This window comes from Dromiciops gliroides, chromosome 5 (genome assembly GCF_019393635.1).
Source record: "Dromiciops gliroides isolate mDroGli1 chromosome 5, mDroGli1.pri, whole genome shotgun sequence".
In the NCBI taxonomy this organism is placed as follows: domain Eukaryota; kingdom Metazoa; phylum Chordata; class Mammalia; order Microbiotheria; family Microbiotheriidae; genus Dromiciops; species Dromiciops gliroides.
This window is the reverse complement of record NC_057865.1, coordinates 283917872-283938953: the sequence shown is the minus strand read 5'-3', so window position 1 is coordinate 283938953 and position 21082 is coordinate 283917872. Positions and strand designations below refer to the sequence as shown.

The following is a 21082-nucleotide window of genomic DNA, read 5'->3' as shown; positions in this document are numbered from 1 at the left end:
AGGGAGTTTTTGACAAAACTGGATTCCAACCTGGTTACCAAGGTGTTGGCAAATGTCTGAGCTATCACTCGAACCCTAAGCTCTTTTGACCTTGAGTCCTTGGTTCAACACAGGCTAGCCTCACCATCACCTTGTCCTCTCTATGACACAATCATCAGCATCTTCACCCTCCCCAAAACAGAACACAACAAAACTGGCCATGTGGATTGTTAAAAAAACCAAGAAAGGCTTATGGTGATCAAGTCATAGAATCATAGATTTGAGCCTGATCATTTTTTTTTGCAGGGCAAAGAGGGTTAAGTGACTTGCCAAGGGTCACACAGCTAGTAAGTGTCAAGTGTCTGAGGCCGGATTTGAACTCAGGTCCTCCTGAATCCAGGGCTGGTGCTTTATCCACTGCGCCACCTAGCTGCACCCTGCTCATCTCTTTTAAACCCTTAATTTTCCAGAGAAAGAAATTGAGGCTCAAAGGAGTTGATCTATACAATTTAATTCAATAAGCATTTAATAAGCACCTATTATGTGCCAGGCACTATGCTAAACACACACTAAGGGATGGAGTTCAGATCATAGGATTTAGAATGAGAGAAACTCTGGGGATCATCCACTCATTTTACAGATGAAGGAATTAAGATCTAGAGAGGAGATGGATCTTGGCTGATGTCACACAGAGAGTAAGTGACAGAGCTGGCTGTGGAACCTGGATCTTCAAAGAACAATGAAGTCAGAGGATCTAAGTTCAAATCCCGCCCTTGTCACTATCTATATGACCTTAGGAGGGGAATTTAGCCTCTCTGGGCCTCAGTTTCTTCATCTGTAAAATGAGGGGGGTGGACTACATGGCTTCTAAGTTTCCTCCCAGCCTTAAATCTATGAGCCTGTGAACTCCAGATCCAATTCTCATTCCAAGGCACCACAGTGCCTCTGTGACATGTTATCTGGTCAACACTGGCTAAAAGATGGGGACTTTTTTGCATCCATTGAACATTAGAGGTGCCTTGGAGGGAAGGATGAGCCCCTCTACCCTGAAAATGGAGACCTCCTTTATAATGAGAACATCAAGGTCTCCAGGGGGTGGTTACAGAAGTCAGGACCAGAGCTGCTGCAAGGACTTGGTAATTGCTGAGCCGTAATTTGTGCTGTGTCAGCATCTGAGTGAGTAAGGGCATGTGAAAATGTCGGCCATTGACTCTACTGTCAATGATCCTTAAAGAGGTTCCTTGGAGGGTTGAGGGGGTGGGGATGGGCACAGAGGGCAAAGAAGAAAGGCAGCCAGGAAAAGGGAGAGCAACCAACCTTGTTTGTGCTCAGAGGAACTGGGCTTGGATTTCTGTTCTGCCGCTAAAAGGCAGGATGACTTTGGGAAAACCATCCCCTCTCTGTGGGCCTCAGTTTTCTCAACTGTAAAATAGGGGTGGGTGAACTAGATGGCTCTTTAGGCCCCCTTGTATCTCTAAATCTATGATCTTGTGATGTACACCTATGACCTGGGGTGAAATTTTAGGGCCTCAGTTCCCTCACCTGTACAATGAGGGGAATGGTCTAGGTGTCCTCCCCCCCCCCCATACCATCTAGCTTTATGATCATCTGATGCATATTTTACATGGGTCTTCATGGTTACACAAGATGGTTTGAGAGAACCTTAGATACCACCCAATGCCTTTTTTGTGTCAGATATCTCTTTGGGGATAATCCCCACTCTGGTGAAACGTAGATACCCTTTTCCAGAATTATGTTTTTAAATGAAGAAAATTGCTGAATTTCAGTTCAATATTAGTGAAAGTAAAGATACTTTCCCATCCGAATTCACAGACCTCCTGAAATGTATCCATGGAAGATTGATTGAGGATAGATCAGTGGGGGGCTCTGTTGACCTCCATTTAAGAACCACTGATCTAAGCTGATCTAGAACTGAATAGGGATCTACTCTACAATATCCCTGAGCAGAGATCTTCCATTGCTTCTGTTTTCATCAATCAACCAATCAATGAGCATTTATTAAACACCTGCTGTGTGCCAGGCATATGGAGACAAAAACAGTCAGTCTTCAATATATTTACATTCTGCTGGAGGCTATGAGTTGGGACTAGAATTTGAACGCAGATCTTCTGGTGCCAAGTATAGAGTTCTATTGCCTCTTGACTGGAGGTAAGAACTTGAAAATCTAATGGGAAGATAATTAAAATGAATAGAGTAGAGGAGAACTCTGCCTCTTCGAAGTAACCAGATTGAAAGGAGGGCATGACAACGATCTGTGAATAGGTCTCCGGAGACTGTAATTCCAGGACATAAATTATGCATGGGACTTTAGAAGTGAGAGTATAGGCCTCTGCCAGGGAACTCTGATTTTAGCCACAGCCACAGAAAAGAGAGGGCAGAGAGCTCCAAAAAAATAGCCGCAGGGGGAAAAGCCTAAGGAGAGATGGGGGCGGGGGCAGGCACATGATTCTCCTTCCCAAAAGGTCACCCCAGGCATGTGAGAAAAACAAAGGACTAGCAGGGACTTCCTAGGCCATTTAACCCCAGCCCCTCCAGTCTCAATATAGGTCTATTCTCGAATCACTACCCACAAGACTATGCAGTCTTCCATCCAGTTTTTGGAAATCATAGTGCTTGTGTCAATGGCACATTGAACAAGGGATCAGGACAACCTGGATTTATTTAAATTCAACCCTGAAACTTACTAGCTGTGCAATCCTGGGTAGTGAAAAAAACCCCAAACTTCTCCATGCCTTGGTTTCCTAACCTGTAAAATGGGGATTCTGACACTTGTATTACCAGCCTGAGAGCCACTTTGGCACGGTGGAAAGAGGGATGACCAGGCAAGATCTGGGTTCAAGTCCAGATTTTGACACTTTGTTACTGAACCCCTCGGTGCTCTAGGTACTAGGTCACTAATATTATCTTCCCCCTCCAGGTATTTTCCCTAGCAGTCCCCCATGCTTGGAACCCTCTCCCTCTTTATCTCTGGCCTCTGGATTGCTGGCTTCCTTCAAGACTCAGTTCAAATCCCATTTCTGCAGGAAACCTGTCCCAGCCAAGGACTGACTGTATCTTATCTAAGTTTATCATCACAGTGCCTGGCAGTGTGTTCTGCACACAGTGGCTACTCAATATATGTCTGTGGTACTTAATTTGTTGAGTGGAGAAGTCATCAGGTCTGTTTTCAGAAAATCACTGGACCAGGAAAATGGGCATTGATCAGATTCGTTATCTGCCTGCTGTTCTCCCTACTGCTAGGGAAGCACTTTGTAAGCCTCAAAACATTAGTGAAGAGTGAATTGTGTCCAGATCATCTTAGTTCATCTCCCTATCCTGCCCCATTTTGCAGATGGGAAGACTGAGGCCCATTCAATTTGCTTATTTATTTGTCCGTTTGTTTATTTATTTACTTGGGGGGGGGCAATGAGGGTTAAGTGACTTGCCCAAAGTATTACGTGTCTGAGGCCGGATTTGAACTCAGGTCCTCATGAATCCAGGGCCAATGCTTTATCCACTATGCCACCGAGCTGCTCCCAGACTGAAGCCCATTTAAAAAAGGACTTGTCCATTCCATCTCTGGGTTTGGACTTTTGGGTGCCAAAGAAAACACAAATATGGAAACACTACTAAATTGCTTCTTTAAGGAGAAACAAGGTAATAATATCTAGCATTTATACAGCACTCTCAGGATTGCAAAAGTGAAATAACAACAACAACAAAAACTTACATAGCATTTACTATGTGCCACATGCTATGCAAAGGGCTTTACAATTATTATGCCACTTTACAATTATTATGTCACCTCACAACAGCCCTCAGAGGTAGGTGCTACAACTATTCCCATTTTACAGTTGGGAAAACTGAGGAAGACAGAGGTTAAGTGACTTGCTCAGGGCTACACAGCTAGTAAGTGTCTGAGGCTGGATTTGAACTCTACTCTTCCTGAGTCTTGGTCCAGCGCTCTGTGCACTGTGGCACCCCCTAGCTGCTAATGTTCTACTAGTGTGATCTGCCTAAATTCTTGTAGCTTGTATGTGGCAGAGTCAGGCATCAAGACCCAGATGTCCTCACTTCCAGACCACTGTTCTTCCCATCCTACTAACCTACCTAAACCTGGATGATGCTGAAAGAATTCTGACTCTGAGAAAAGTATTTTTTTTTTTGGCGGGGAACAGGGCAATGAGGGTTAAGTGACTTGCCCAAAGTCACATAGCTATTAAGTGTCAAGTGTCTGAGGCTGCATTTGAACTCAGGTCCTCCTGAATCCAGGGCCGATGCTTTATCCACTGTGCCACCTGGCTGCCCCCCCAAAAGTATTTTTAATAAAAATGGAGATAATAGCCCTACATTAGGAGAGGAAGTATGGTACAGTAAGAAAGAACATTGGATTGGTAGTCAAGGGACCGGGGTTCAAATCCCATCTCTGCTGCCCTGAGTGGCCTTGGGTAATGACTTAACCCCCTAGATATCTGTAAAACAAAGTGGCTGGACTTTATGTCCTCTAGCAGGCACCTCGCCGGGCGCATACTAAGCATTTAATCATTGCTTATTTGATTCACTGATGGATGCAACCGATCAAGAAGCATTTCTATGGGTCAGGCACTGAACTGGGAGATAGTTACATAAAGGAAAATGGCCACACATGATTCAGGCCACAGATCATATCAGTCCTGGATCCACCCTGATAAGGATACTAAAGAATATGGGCAAGGGGCTGGGACCAGGGAATGTGGGAGGAATGAATCTCAGAAGAATCTACCAAATTGTATGAGCAGCGAGGTGAGCAAACAAATCTGCCACCAGCATGGAAAGTGGGAGGGGTCGACTCACTGCCTTCATGCCCCTTCTGGTGCAGGTGAGCACTGAGAATTACTAGGTTAACACAGGCAAGAGAGCCAGACCAGAGGAAAGGGGAGCAATGTTGGATAAGGGTAAGATCCCATTCTAGGGATCAGGAAAGTCATGGGAGACTAGTCCAAAGATCAAAGCCAGGGATCCACTGGATCTTGCCTCCCAGAACCAAAGAGCCACAGGTCCAGAGTCGGAAGTGTGTGTGTGGGGGGGATCTCTACAGAGCTACATTAGGAAAACAAATCAAAGGACTCGGCACCAGTCATCCCAACGGTCAGGACTGTATCATTTTTCTGGTCCCCTGTTGGCCAACACCACCACTGAATGGAAATCAGGGCAGCCATGAGCCAGGACAAGATGGACCACCACAACGGGTCCATGGAGAATGGGGAAATATATGGTGGGAAAGATGCTGACAGACAAGAAAGGTTGAAATGCCCAAGAGATGTGGGCCAGCTACTGCATCAGCATCGTAATAACGACCAGCATTCATATGATCCGTTAAAGTTTGCAAAGCTTCACATCTCCTCTCATTGGATCATAGCCAACATCCAACATCCTTCTGTTGACTCAGTTATGTATCTATGTATTTTACAGAGAATGCGTACCAGTTTTTTGATTGTGGAAAATAGTGCTTTCCCCATCTCCGCTGCTTCAGGACTGAAGGATTGCAGCCATCTACCGGAATATGCCCTTGAATATGGGGTTATGAAAGGGAATGTGGGATGCAATTAGAAAAAGCAAAACAAAACCCAGCACTCGACCATCTCTGTCTTCCCCCAGATCGGGGAAACACTGTTAGCTTCCTCGATAGCCTCCAGAGACAAAGTTAATTGGTTCAGTCCTGACTTCAGCCAGCAGAGGTCAAACACCAAATTGAAGGTGCTTATGGAGTCTTTGGAGGTCACGGAATTGTGTCAGCCAAAGACAGTGAGAAATTCTGGATGCCATCTTGGATGGGAGGTGGGAGACACTGCCTAGGGCGCCCATTCCCCTAGCAGCTAGGACTTGGGGCTAGTCACTGCTCATGTCTGGGCCTTGGTCTTCTCATTTACAAAATGGGAGCATTGGACCAGAGGAGGGGCTCTGAACTGGTTTTGTGCTATGGACTCCTGTGGCAGGCTGCTTGGGCCAGTGGAGCCCCTCCTCAGAATATTTTTTAAAAATCTTAATGGAAGGAAATGCTAAAGGTTAATTGTGAAAATAAAGATGCATTTTCCCCCATTCAAGTTTATAGACCCCCATGGATTCCAGGTTAAGAATCTCTGAATTTATTAACCTAGAGGTCCCTTTGAATTCTATAGTCTATATTCTGAGGTCTCTCACACCTTTGGCATTCCAGGTCCAGAGACTTTAGAACAGGGAATAGCAGAGCTGGGAGGGGCCTTAGAACAGGGAATGTCAGGGCTAGGAGGGAGCTTAGAACAGGTAGTTTCAGGGCTGGGAGGGGCCTTAGAACAGGGAAGGTCAGAGCTGGGAGACAATCACAAAACCAGGAACAGAACGGGAAGGGACCCCAGTGGCCATCTAATCTAACCCACTCATGAAAAGAATCCCTCCTATAACACACCTGACAAGTAGCCGTCCCACTTCTGCTCGGAGCAGTAAGTGAGAGGGGTCCCAGCACAATCCAGGTGGCCCAGGCTGCTTCTGGATAGCTCTGGACAATTGTTTGGAAGTTTGTCCTGACCTCCAGCCCAAACCAACCTTTTTGCAGTTCTGCCCCTTGTCCCTGGCTCTGCCCTCTAGGGACAAATAGTCTGAGCCTTTGTCCTTGTGTGAACTGGGGACAAACTGCCCCCTAACCCAGAGGTCACCAGGAGCTAGAGTGGGTGTGTCGTAACTGGAGCTTGATGAGCTAGATCCTGAAAGATCTAGCATCACCTCGGCCTAGAGACACCGCCCAGCAGTCGGGTTCGCAGATTTACTGCCTGGGCTGTTTTCCATGGCAGTGAAACCCAGGGGTCTCTTGGCGGCTGCCAATATCATTATTTCTGAAAGTCTTTTTAAAGAGCGGAAACTTGGCAGCTGGACCAGGTAGTTAAAAGCAGCCTGCACTCGGAGGGAGCTGCTGCTGGCTTCCGTTTCTCCCAACACCAGCCCCTTCCCACTCTGATCTGATGTTTCATGCATGTCTCAGGGCCCCAGGGACCTTGGGGTGGGAGAGGTGAAAAGGACTGTTAAATAGGTGGTGTCCAGGCTTGGCCCCTTCAAGGCCATGCTTAGGGCTTTGCAACCCCCCACCCCCTCATAGAAATTTGAGCTACTGTTAGGAAACCATCCTCTTTCACCAGAATTATGAGACAAGGGTAGCCAGGCAGTGTGGTGCAATGGGCGTAGCACTGGGCTCAGAGTCAGAAAACTGGGGTTCATGCCGGTCTTGCCACACACCAGCAGGGGGCCTCGGGGAGGTCACTGAGGGGTTTCTCAGGTTTAGAACTAGGAGGGGCTTTCGAGGCCACTAAGTCGAGCCATGCTTCACAGAGGAGGAAACTGAGACCCAGGGAGAAGTGATTTGGTCGAGGTCAAAAGATCATAGATTTAGGGGGGCAGCTAGGTGGTGCAGTGGATAAAGCATCAGCCCTGGATTCAGGAGGACCTGAGTTCAAATCTAGCCTCAGACACTTGACACTTACTAGCTGTGTGAGCCTGGGCAAGTCACTTAACCCCCACTGCCCCGCCAACAAAAAAAAAGAAAAAAAGAAAAAAAGAGAAAAAAAGATCATAGATTTAGAGCTAGAAGGAACCTCAGAGTCCAGCTTCCTCTTTTTTTGAATGAGAAAACTGAGGCACAAAGGGTGAAATGACTTGCCCAGGGTCACACAACTAATAATTGTCAGAGAGAGGATTTGAACCCAAATCCTTGACTGCAAAGGAAAGCTACGTGGCACCAATAGTGCACAGAACGCCAAATGTGGAGCCAAGAAGACTCATCTTCCTGAGTTCAAATCTGGCCTCAGCCACTTCCTAGCTGTGTGACCATGGGCAAGTCACTTTCCCCTGTTTGCCTCAGTTTCCTCATGTGTAAAATGAACTGGAGAAGTGGCAAACCACTCCAGTATCTCTGCCAAGAAAACCCCAAATGGGGTCGCAAAGAGTCAGACACAAATGAAGATGACCAAACAACAATCTTGAGTCCAAAGCCCCTTGCTTGTGGCTTTGTCCAGGGAGGAGGAACATACTTCCTGGTAGGGCAGGGAGGATTTATACTTTCTCCCTTGGATCACTAATACCTTCTCTATGTCTTGCCTCAAGAGCCTTCCCTGGCCTCCCCTAACTTCCTTCCCCAACCATGAATGAAGCTCTGCTCTAAAGCAGAGAAACCAACCATGCAGTGCGTGATCAGAACCATATTATAATGTAACTGGGAAATAGTTAATGAAATAAACAAAAATACAGTAAAACATAGATAAATCTCATCAATATGTGGTTTTCGAAGTCAATACATTCCCACTGGGATATTTATGTCTGGTTTAGTGGGGCCTGTTTCTATTTGATTTTGACACCAATGGTAGCACCAGATTACTATCATTCAGCAGGACATCTTCCGGGGGCAGGGCTAGGGGCTCACTCCTTTCCTGAGGAGCAGATTTTCTCCCTGTGGCTACTGCAATCCCTGGGCCCCGATTTCAGGCCCTCCTTGACCCACCTCATGAACCACCTCCCTGGAGTCCCCCACCATGATTGCCCGTTTCCTGGTCCCATCCCCCTCCTCCTGTGAGTCTCAGGAGGCTGGATGCCAGACTCTCCGGAGCTCCTTCCAGTACTCAGGTTCAGAGCATCCCCTTCTCTCCCCCAGCTATTCGTGTACCAGACTTTATAGTTATTGTTCAGAAAACAGAGATCAGACCTCTCCACGTCACCAGACTTGCTGGGAAGATTGGATGAGGTGATACATGCGGAAACACTTTGTAAACTCGAGATCTTCGCAGATGTCAGGAGCTGTTACTGGATTGTATTGTTATTAAAAGATAAGTTAGAAATGCCTGAAGACCCTGTGTAGTTTTTTTCAGGACCATTAATGAACTTGGAGGGGGGCAGGGTTTCCCTATCTGGACTGATGAAGGAACTTAGGTCTTAGATCTGGAGCCGGGAGAGACATCAGGGGCTGTCTGGTCCAACCCCATCATTTTACAGATGAGGAAACTGAGGCCAGGAAGGGTCAATGATTTTCCCTAAGTCACTTAGAGGAAGCCCTCTTCCCCCTGTACTGCTTGGGATGGAACAAATAAGGGTAAGTTTAAGACTGGGGGGGGGGCAGTTGGACCTGGATTCAGGAGGACTTGAGTTCAAATCCAGCCTCAGACAATTGACACTTACTAGCTGTGTGACCCTGGGCAAGTCACTTAACCCCAATTGCCTCACCAAAAAAAAATTGGGGGCAGCTAGGTAGCACAGTAGATAGAGCACTGGTCTTGGATTCAGGAGGACCTGAGTTCAAATCCAGCCTCAGACACTTGACACTTACTAGCTGTGTGACCCTGGGCAAGTCACTTAACCCTCATTGCCCCGCCAAATATAAAAAAACCACAACAAAAAAAGACTGAGGGGGAAACAGTCTCCATTTGGGCTGACTTATTTAAAGTTTACTCAATAGTTTAAGGAAGGATTTCATAGTTGTGGTATAGTAGAAAGAACACTGGAGTTGGAGTTGGAAGACCTGGATTCAAATCCCAGCTTTGTCCCTTACTTGCCTGTGTGATCTTGGGCCAGTCAGCCTGCCTGTTTTTTCATCTATAAAATGGGTCAAAATATTGAAAGACACCAGAGTGCTGACCAATTGTAGCTTTAGTGGTTTGATGCTTCCCTCCTCCTAATAGAAAGATGGTCACTCCTCTGGGCCTCAGTTTCCTTATCTGTAAAATGGGGGGGGGGAAGGTTGGACTAGATGACCTCTAAGGTCCATCCAGCTCTAAAATCTATGACCAATTCTCCCCTCCCACACCATGTCTCAATCTGTGGTCTCTGTTAAAGCCTGGTGGCATTTACCTTCTCTGAACTTAGCTGGGATGGTCCTCTGCCAACCCTCAATGGGATCCCTCACTGGGACTACCCCTTCCCAGCTCATCTGTCATATAGTCCTGGAGAACTCAGAGGTAACACGAGAGAGACTCACACGAGGTTGGGCTGATGCCCTAGACAGAGTAGAGAAGGAACTGAGGGCTTGGAAAGAAAGGCAGGAGAGAGAAAGGAGAAGAAGCTAGGAGAAATGAGAGAGATGTGAGAAAGAGGGAAGGGAGGAAGATAAGCTAATGAAAAATGGGGTGAGGGAGAGAGAGGGGAGGGAGGGATGGAGGGAAGGAGGGAGAGGGCAAGGGGGAGGGGGAAGAGAGAAGGAGAGGAAGGAGGAGAGGGAAGGAGGGAAAAGGAGAGGAGGAGAGGGTGAGAGAGAAGGAGGGAGGAAGGGAGGGAGAGGGAGAGACAGAGAGAGAAAGAGACAGAGAGAGAGCTGAGAATAAAAGCCCAGAGAGATGAGAGAATAAAAAGAGAAGAAGAGGGAGAGGGGAGAAAAAGGAGAGAGGGAAAGAGAGAAAACAGAGAGGAGGCAGGGAGTGTGTGGGGGGGGCGGGAGGGAGAATGAAGAGGAAGAGAAGAGACAATTAAGTGGGGGTGGGAAGTTAACAAGAAATGAGGAAAAAGCAGTCCCCAGGAGGGCTCATCCACTGTATCTCGTTCCCTGCTTGGAGCCCATTTCTTTGCACAGCTCAGCAAGTCTGGATTCTGCACAACCCAGACCTTTAAGAAAATTCCACAGTGAAAGGTATTTAGCCGTCAGCAAAAAATATTGTAGATTTATGGGCCCTGAGGAACAAGGGGAAGTAAGTGCCATATCATTTTATTTATTTATTTTTAAAGGAATGAGAGACGCCGATGGCTTGGGTCCCTTCTCAGTGTCCTGACTTGGTGCAATTATGGCCCCAGGAGTCAAGCTGTTTCAGACTGGCAGGGGGCTCTGGAGGTGTCCTGGGAGGGTTGACTGAGGGGTGGCCTGGGACAATAAGTCAGGGGCCTCTATTCTTCAGGCCGGAAGCACCAGTGTTTCCAAATAGCTCCCCTGAGAGGTCCAGGTGGACCCTACCTCCCAGCTCAGCTCAGCTCTGCATGCCTCCAATGGGCTTCGGGAGACAGCGTGCATCCCATCTCATTCAGTGACCTGGGTGGGGCACCCTTCTGGAGAGCAAAGCATTGTGATGACCACACAGCCCCTGACGCTAGGCTGTTTACCTTCTCTCAGGGGAGAGAGAACATATGACTATGTACGCACACTCAAAATAAACACAAGGCACTGTGGGCATATGTAACGATTGGAATAACGCCACCTGCTGGATACTTACTGTAGAGGAGTTCTGCCCATGAAGGGAAGGTCTTTGAGGGCAAGACCAGGAGTCAGGAAGTGACGCGGGCTAGTGGGAGGAGGAAGGAAGAGACTGGCGCTCAGGCTCGGGCTCTTTCCTGAGGACGCTGGCGGAGAAGGGAGCTAGAAATGTGCTCTCCCTTTAATAGATAGAAATCTAGGCCTTTCTCTCTCTCTTTACCAAATTCTTATTCTCCTTAATAAATACTTAAAAACCTAACTCTTGCTAAAGCTTATAATTTATTGGCGACCACTCATTAGATATTTTAGACAGACTAGCTAGAATTTTAACCCTTAACACATACAACCCTCCCAGCAGAGGGCAGGGACTGTCTTGTTTTTGTTTTTGTTTCCCTAATGCTTAGCCCAGTGCCCGGCACATAGTAGGTGTTTTATAAACACTTGCTGAACTGGATTGAATGGAATATCTCAGCAGGACTCAGAAAAGAAGCAAAGAGTGAGGTGAAGGTGAACAACATTTTCAGAGCGGGTCTGAATGTCGTAAGGGAGGCCAATCACCACCCGTGGTCAGAAACAAGCCTCCTTCCCTACCTTGGGATGATGTCCTGGGCAACTGACTCCTAAAAGCCACAGGATGTACCCCACAGGGACAGGAGGTCTTGAAAAGCCCTACCATGGAGGGCAGCTAGGTGGCACAGTAGATAAGGCGCCGGCCCTGGATTCAGGAGGACCCGAGTTCAGGTGTGACCTCAGACACTTGACACTTATTAGCTGTGTGACCCCGGGCAAGTCACTTAACCCTCATTGACCCACAAAAACAAAACAAAACAAAAAAGCCTTACCACTGGCAAAGGCAGAAGGATTGTGCTTGTGTGCTACTGGGCACCCGTCTGTCGAATCTTGCCTTAGCTTCCCTTCTTGCCAGCTTGGCACTAATTGGCTCTCAATGCTATGTGTTAGAACAACCAGGGGATGCTCATTATATCCTTCTGCTTCTTGCCTTGGGTTTGCAGCTGCCTCAGGCCCATCAGAACACAACAGGGTTTTATTTTCCTGTCTTTTAAGTCTCTCTGGGATTGCCCGGAGGAAAGGGCTCTGAGTTGAGAACCTTTAGCTGCAGAATCCTAGATCTAGACCTTAGAGGCATCAGGCCCAGCCCCCTTCATTTGGCAGATGAAAATATTGGGACTCAGAGAGGGGGTGACTTGCTTAAGGTCACCCAGCTAGTGTCAGAATTTGAATCTATGTCCTCCTGGATCACCCTCTACCCACTAGATGGAGCTGCCTCTCACTGGGGGGAGACTGGGTGAGTTACTTCATCTCTCTGTTTAAATTTATAAAAATAATCCCTTTTCTGTTGTTCCTTATGATTGGGGGAGACCATTCTTCACAACAGCCCTGTGTAGGTAGGTAACCCTGGTCTATTCGGCTCCACTTTACAGAAGAGGGAACAGAGGCTTGGTGACTTGCCCAGGATCACACAGCTCACATCATAGCCAGGATTCGAACACAAGCCCCTTCTTACTTTGGGCTTAGCATTCTTTTTACAACAGCGTGCTGCCTTATTTAAGTGGCAGCTGGGTGGCACAGTGGATAGATTGAAATCAGGAAGATGCTGCCTCAGACACTTACTAGCTCTATGAACCTGGGCAAGTCACTTAACCTCTGTTTGCCTCAGTTTCCTTAACTGTAAATAATGGGGATAATAATAGCATCTGCTTGCCCAGGTTATTATGAGGAGCAAATATGATAATATTTGTAAAACTCTTAGCACAGTGCCTAGAACATAGCATGAGATATAAATGCCAGTTATTATCGGGAATATATATATATATATATGTGTGTGTGTGTGTGTGTGTGTGTGTATGTATATACACACACATACTTCCTATATCCAGAAGCACCTGATAAATAATTGTTCACAGACTTATTGGTAGTGCCTACCTCACAGGGTTGCTGTGAGGAAGAAACCATCTCTTTGCCTTTTAATTTGCTGTTCTCCTGCTCCCCTCTGCCTCTAAGAATTCTGAGTTTCTTTCAAAGATCTGCTTAAATGACTCAGATACTAAGCTTCTTTTGGTCTCTGAAGCCACAGCTGTCCCTTCCTTCCCAGATATTCTACCTATATTTTATTTTATGGGGAAGGTAGGTATTGTTGGGTTGAGTCAGGAAGACCTGAGTTCAAATATGCCCAAAGACACTTACTAGCTGTGTGACCCTAGGAAAGTCATTTAACCCTGTTTGCTTCATTTTTCTCATCTGTAAAATGAACTAGAGAAGGAAATAGCAAAGCACTCAAGGTGATCTGCCAAGAAAACCCCAAATGGGGTCATGGGGAGTCAGACATGGCTGAAAAGGACTGAACTTTATTTTACATTGTTTTCCATGTTGTCTCCTCCTATGGTTCCTCAAAGTAGGGATTGTTTCAAATTTGTCTTAATTTTTCCCCAGAGCCTGGCACAGTGCTGCCTATCCATATACTTGTCTATCTGCCTGTCTGTCTGTCTCTCTCACCTCCCTTCCATCCATCTGCTTATCTGTCTGTCCACTGATGTCTAGCTATCTATCTCTATCTATGCATGCATCTATCCATCTATCCAATCTCTCTATCCTTCTAGCTCTATACATCGATTTCCTTCCTTCCACCCATCCAACAGCCATCTATCTATCCAATGTCTTTATCCTTCTCTCTCTCCATATATATGTGTATATATTATATATTCCTTCCTTCCATCCATCCATCCATCCATCCATCCATCCATCCATCCATCCATCCATCCATCCATCCATCCCAATGTTGAAATAATCTCACTGAGAGACTCCAATTCCAAGGTTATTTACAGGATGGAAAACAAATGTTTTTGCAAACAAAGCCTTTTTTAAAACTCAGACTATTCCCATACTTTGTTTCTCCTTGGGCTTCCAACCTTTTCTTAAAGATTTTTATTTCTGAACAAAATCCCAACAAGGATCGGGTGCATGACTCTTAAGGACAAGGTTGGTCCTGGGGCTGAGCAGGATGTGCTAGTAGTAGGTGCTACCGTTATCCACATTTCACAGATGAAGAAACTGAAACAGAGATTGAGTCACTTGGCCAGGGTCCAACATCCAGTAAATGTCTGAGGATTGGAACTCAAAGCTTCCTGACTCCCAGTCCAAGGCTCTGTCCACTGTACTGCCCAGATGCTATGCTTTGCTTTCTGCATGCCTAGCCACTGTAGTGATACACAACAGGGAATTAATAAATGCTTGTTAAATGAATGAATGAATGGATGGATGGATCGGACCAGCATCATTCAACTCACAAATTCTGGGGATGATTCACTGTAAGTTTTTCAGTGGCTAATTGGGAAGTAAGGATAGAAAACAGCTGAGACCCATTGACACAGCCCAAGACCCCCAGGTGGGAAGAAAGCCCCAGTGGGACAGTGGGCAGGCACACACAGCCCCAGCCCATGTCTACATCACAAGGATTAGGTCTGCATTTGGGATTAGCAACTCAAACATGCTGAGAACCAGATCACAAATCTTTTATGGTTCTACTAAGGGCTGTGTGTGTGTGTGTGCACGTGTGCACACACATGTCTGCTTTTTCTTTCAAACATGAAAAGAAAATACAATTGTCTGAGAGGAATCGAAAGTACTGGGAAGCTTTAGCAATGGAAACCAAAGGTCTGGAAAAGCTTTAACGAATGAAATCTCACCCGGGTGCTCAGCTCCCGCAAAGTCCATAAAACCCTTGGATGAAAAATAAAACCAGCCAACACGGTGGTGCAGAGACTGAGGTTCATTCCACATACACTGCTCATTCCACACACACTTATACACACACATACACATACTGACACACATATCCATACATTCACATACTCTACACCCACATATATATTCATACACACAAACACTCATATAGTCATATACACACACATACAAACATATATACTCATGTTTACTCATAGACACACATATTCACACAATACACACTCATGCACTCACACAAACTCATACCCATGTACTCATGTATGTACATTCACACAGGCACTTACATTTACTCACATATCCACATCCACACTTACACACTCCCATTCATATACTCACACACATTCACACATATAGTTACAGACACTCACATATACACCCTCACATACACAAATTCACACATATACTCACACACTCACACTCATGTTTGCTCAAGTACACTCACAGACACACTCACATACACCTTTACAGGCTCCTATTTATACACACACTCACAGACACATATTCACATATACAGTCACAGACACACATTCACACACATTTACATACTCTTATTCACACACACTCCCATACACATTTACACATTCCTATTCACACACACTCCCATACACATTTATATACTCCCATTCACACACACTCGTAGACACACATTTACACACATTTACACACTCCTATTCACACACACTCACATACACATTTACCCACTCCCATTCACACACCCACTCACAGACAGTGCCTACTAGAACTCAGGTCTTCTCAGTTGAAACCCAGCATTCCTTCTCACTGCAAAGCAGTTCAGTTGGTAAGGGTTTTGTTGAAAGGACAAAAGAGGGATTTAGAGCCTAAAACACAACCTATGTTATCTTTACATAAGAACCAGTGTAGAATATCATAAACAGAGAGCCATCCTCGGGACTGGGGTTAGGACCAAGTTCAAATCCTGCCCTGGACATATATTGGCTGTAAGAGAGTGGGCAAGTCATTTAACCATTGCCTCAGTTTCCTCATATGTAAAATGGAGATAATAAAAGTACCTACCTCCCAAGGGTGTTGTGAGGATCAAATGAGATGATAATTATAAAGTGTTTAGCACTATTCCTGGCACATAGTAAGTACTATATGTGGTTTTTCAGTTGTTTTCAGTCATGTCTGACTCTCCCTGACCCCATTTGGGGTTTTCTTGGCAAAGATACTGAAGTGGTTTGCTCTTTCCTTCTCCAGCTCATTTTACAGATGAGGAAACTGAGGCAAACAGGGTGAAGTGACTTGCTCAGGGTCACACAGCTAGGAAGTGTCTGAGGTCAGGTTTGAATTCAGGTCTTCCTAAGTCAAGGCCCAGCATTCTATCCACTGGACTACCTTGCTACCCCATAGGCACTATAAGAATGTTAGTTGTCATCATTGTTGTTGTTGTTATCCGGAGCTGAAATTCATTGGATAATTAGGCTCATAGATTTAGAGCTAAAAGGGACCTCAGGAGCCACAGCCTCATTTTACAGATGAAGAAACTGAGGCCAGGAAAGACTCAGCTGGTGAGCGGTTCTAGTTGGATTTGAACAAGAGTCACTTATTAGGAACCTCATTTTGTCTCTGCAGATCAAATTAACCTGCCCTCTGAACTTGCAAAAGACAAATGGGGAGGGAAAAGACATTAAAAAAGGCTTTGTTTAACCGCAGCCCTGCCCCCTCCCCTCATATTTCTTTTTCTGGTCCAATGGCCCATGTTAAGAGGGCGAAGCCCTGGGATCGAGATACTCAGACTCCCTTGCTCCTCCTCTTCCTCTCTTCCCAGGTGGTTTTTGGATGTCAACACCTAAAACGTTAATGACCGATGAGACCCCGGGGGTGACTGGGTAGGTGCAGAGGGAGCCACAGCCTTCTGGCAGGGGCCCCAGATTTCTGTCCAGGGCTCTCCCCAAGTCCCTGAGGTTGCTAAACCAGCATTGAAAAGTCAGACAAACTGCCGAAGGGGCATGAAAATAATCTTGTGACCCTGAGCTCTTAAATAATCCTCATTTTCAGGATTTCCTGGAGCAAAAAGCCATTTCAGGAAAGGATTTAAAGAGGATAAAGTTGCGTGGAACGTTGAGTTTGTTCCTAACCCTCTGCTTCGCATTTTCTACCAAATCCTTTGCAAATCACTAGGAATGGCCAGGGCAAAGGGCAAGAGAGACTCTCTCATCCCAAACTGACTTGGGGAATGACTCTCAGCTGTTTCCTACAACCGAAAATCGTGCTCACTGAAAACCCCACACACAACTAAACAATCATAGGGTTAGGGTGAGAGGGACCTCCGAGGCCGTCCAATTGAACCCCCTCATTTTACAGATGGGAAATTGAGGTCTGGGGAGGGCCTGATGGCTCTAGAGCTGAAAGAGACCATTTAGATCAACTCCCACCCAGTAATTTTTGAGATGAGGAAACCGAGGCCCTCAGACTTGAAGTGACCTGTCCAAGTGCTTAGCGTAGTACCTGGTATATAATAGGTGCCTAATAATTGCTGCTGACTTGCCCAAGGTCACAGAAGTAGATCTCTGATGCCAGAGGCAGGAACCTTTCTGGGGTACCACCTTACTTTTCAAAATCAGAGCTGGCCCTGAAGGAAGAGATGGTTCTCCTCAGATCTGGACAGACCGAGGAGCCAAGATGGTCCCAGGATGAGAGGCTGTCACCTTGACTCTCCCCTCCAGCCTCCACATGGCCATTGTTCTCTCTGCCATATGACCCATTCTGTTGGAGTTTCATTTGGCAGCCTATCAGGCCTCAGCCCCCTGAGCTAGCCAGTCATCCTACCCCTAAGAATACAAAGCCCCAGCGAGGCCAGCTTAACTGGTGACCACCCTGTCCCTGCCTGTAGCTATTTGTGCGGGACACCATTGACCGGGGCTCGTGCCTGCCCAGGGCCACTATGGCTGATGAACATGACCCCATCCCTCCTCCCCCACAAAACCAAAAAGAAGCCACCGTTACCTTTCAATCTGGAGGGTGACTTTGGACGGTTCCACGTTGGGGTTTTCCCACTCCATCTGGGGGCAGTGCATGAAATAGCAGAGGGTGTACAGCGCCTCGGGCTCCCAATAAAGAGCCCCCTGCTTGTGGTGCATGGGCGTACCATTGCCATGCTGCTTGGCGTGGAGGGGCTGCAGGTGATGCATCGCTCTAGACACGAGGTCACCTGAGGGAAGAAATCAGACAGAATGATCATGGGCAGCCACTGAGTCCAACCCTCCCATTTTACAGATGGGCAAACCAAGGCTTAGTGAGGTTGGGTAACTTGTCCTAGGCCACACGGGCATAAATCAGAGCTGGAACAGACCTCAGAAGCCATATAGTCCTATCCCATTTTACAGATTTGGAAACTGAGGCCCAGGGACACTTAGGTAATAAGTGCAAAGGATGGGAATTAAATCATGAGAGCATAGGTCTAGGACTCTCAGGAATCTCAGAGGCCATCTCCTCCAATTCCCTCATTTTATAGATGAGGAAACTGAGGCCCAGATAGGTAGGTCTAGGGTCACATAAGAGAATAAAGGCCAGAGGTAGGATTTGAACTCAGGCTTTCTGTCTCCAGTGGCATAGCACCAAATGCATTCAAGGTAACCATCACCCTGCAAATGCAAATACAGGGCACTGTCTCATTTACAAACAAAGGTTTTTTTTTTTTAAAAAGATGATATTTTCCACAATTCCAGCTCAGGCAATCTTGGTTCACCCCATCAACCCCCTATTCACATATGAGGGAGCCTAGAGAAATGAAGTGATAAGCTGAGGTCATGTTGGAGCTTAATTAATGTTTCTAGACTGACCTCGACTGACAGCAAATACCTAAAAGTGCTGGAACTCGAGTCCAGGTCTCCTGCTTCCTTGGTTAGTATTCACTGGTTTGTACAACTTTGCTTTTGTCCTTTGTATGGGAGGATGAGAAAAACATCTCCTCTTGATAGGATGAGAAAAGACTCTCATGGTCAAAGAGGGAGAGAGGGAAGGTGGGGTCCGGAGAAGAGACCTACTTTGAATCACTTTAGTGTAAGGGACTCATAAACATTCCTTGAAATCCCTGGGTAGGCTCTGATCTTGCTTCCTCTTATCTATGCCCTACCATAACCTGAGTTCAAGTCTTTCCCCACCTCGTAACACAAAATGGAAAGGATCAGATCTTCACGTGAGTCTAGGTGACCACTTATCAGGGATGCTGTGGAGATCAGGCTGGACCAGATACTCTCCAAGATTTCCCCGAGACCCTGTGAAACTCTAATGGGAAGACCGTGTGAGCTCCAAACAATCAAAAGATATAAACTCCTAGCAACCAGATACCACAGAGTTTGTGATGGGATTGGGAGGAGGGAGGCCAGAGGGATGAAGTTAGGAATGAGTTAGCTCTGGAGTGACCAAAAATGAACCATCAAAAATTATTTGCAAGCCACTGCTCAGAAGTTCCATTCCAGGAGGCTCAGTTGGCATTAATGGACAAAGACGATTATAAAGTCAGAGGCCAGTTGTTTTTTATTTTTTGGCAAAGATACTGGAGTGGTTTACCATTTCTTTCTCCAGCTCATTTTACAGATGAGGAAACTGAGGCAAACAGGGTTAAGTGACATGTCCAGTTAGTCAGTAATCTGAGGCCAGATTTGAACTCAGGAAGATGTGTTCCTAACTCCTCTATCTACTATGGTGCCACCAACAGCTCCCTTCAGAAGCTGGACTAGGAACAGCCAGGTTACTTTTCCAAGGTCACACAGCAGGAAAGGGCAGAGCCACAATTCCTACTCCAAACTCAGCTCTTTCCTGGACACCAAATTGTCTTTCCTAGACGAGGCAGGCTGGGATGATGGAAGATGGACACTTTCTAATATTGCTTTGTATAAATGTACATTTTTTTAGTGCCAGAAAAATCCTGCTTTCCTCAGGCCGAAGGTATTTATTTTGTGATAAGTCAGGCTGCAGGTATTACAGCGGAAAGCAGAGAGCCTCTGATGAACAGTAATGTACTGGGTGTCCTTCAGGGATAATATAGGGCCGGAAATGGTGTGGAGGGAAAGAGCTTGAAATGCAAGGGTTGCAGGGAAAAGAGGGGGAGAAGGAGGCCCTAAGCCCCCAAACCAATCCAGCTGGGATGCTCTCCAAGGTTCCTGTCTGGCAGGATTATTTTATCTCTAAATGACACTCCCTATTAGGATGTGTGGGTATGGGTAGGGGGCAGGGGCGCAGGCGGGGAAAATATGCCAGACGTTATGGCCAAATGATCACACATAGAACCACAAAATCTTGGACTTTGAAGGGCACCTAGTCCAATCTACCACCTACAGTCACAGTGCTTATATAACTTCTTAAATACTCGCAGGAACAGGGAGATTGCTACTTCACAAGCATCACATTATTGTTGTTGTTCAGGTTGTTTTAGTCACATCCAACCCCATTTAGGGTTTCCTTAGCAAAGATACTGGAGTGGTTTGTTCCTTCCTTCTCTAGCTCATTTTACAGGTGAGGAAACTGAGGAAACCAGGGTTAAATGAATAGCCCAGGGTCATACAGCTGAAAAGTGTCTGAGGCCAAATTTGGACTCAGGTCTTTCTGACTCTGGGCTCTGTACTAAATCCACTGAGCCACATTATTACATAGCTTGAATTGTCACTTGTCATGTAACATATACTGACCTGAATATATATTGAGCCCAAATCTATATTTCTTGTAGTTCTCACCCAACCAAGGATCCTAGATTAGAGCTGAAAGGGACCTTAAAAGTCATCCTCCTGCACTTTACAAGTCAATCAGTCAATAAGCATTTATTAAACCCTTACTCTTTACCAGGCACCGTATTAAGCATTGAAGATATAAAGAAAGGCAAAACCCATCCCTGTCTTCAAGGAGTTCACAATATAATGAGATGGGGGTGGGGGAGATCATAGTAACTCTAGAAATAAGGTGTGTGTGTGTGTGTGTGTGTGTGTGTGTGTGTGTGTGTGTGTGTGTGTGTGTGTGTGCACGAGCACTCACAGCTAGGTGGAGCCATAGTGCACAGAGTGCTGGGCCTAGAATCGGGGAGACCCGAGTTCAAATCTAACCTCAGATACTTCCTACCTGTGTGACCCTGGGCAAGTCGGTTCACCCTGCTTGCCTCAGTTTCCTCAACTGTAAAATCAGTTGGAGAAGGAAATGGCAAACCCCTCTAGTATC

General features: G+C 46.2%; 1 protein-coding gene across 2 annotated transcripts in view; it reads right to left on the bottom strand.

The window, feature by feature from the left end:
- BTBD11 (BTB domain containing 11) overlaps positions 1 to 21082 on the bottom strand; it is a 306362-nt gene that overhangs the window by 73137 nt on the left and 212143 nt on the right. For both annotated transcript variants that reach the window (XM_043968397.1, XM_043968398.1), the window contains exon 3: positions 17879 to 18083. In XM_043968397.1, coding sequence (XP_043824332.1) covers positions 17879 to 18083 — 205 coding nt within the window. The remainder of the gene's footprint in view (positions 1 to 17878; positions 18084 to 21082) is intronic.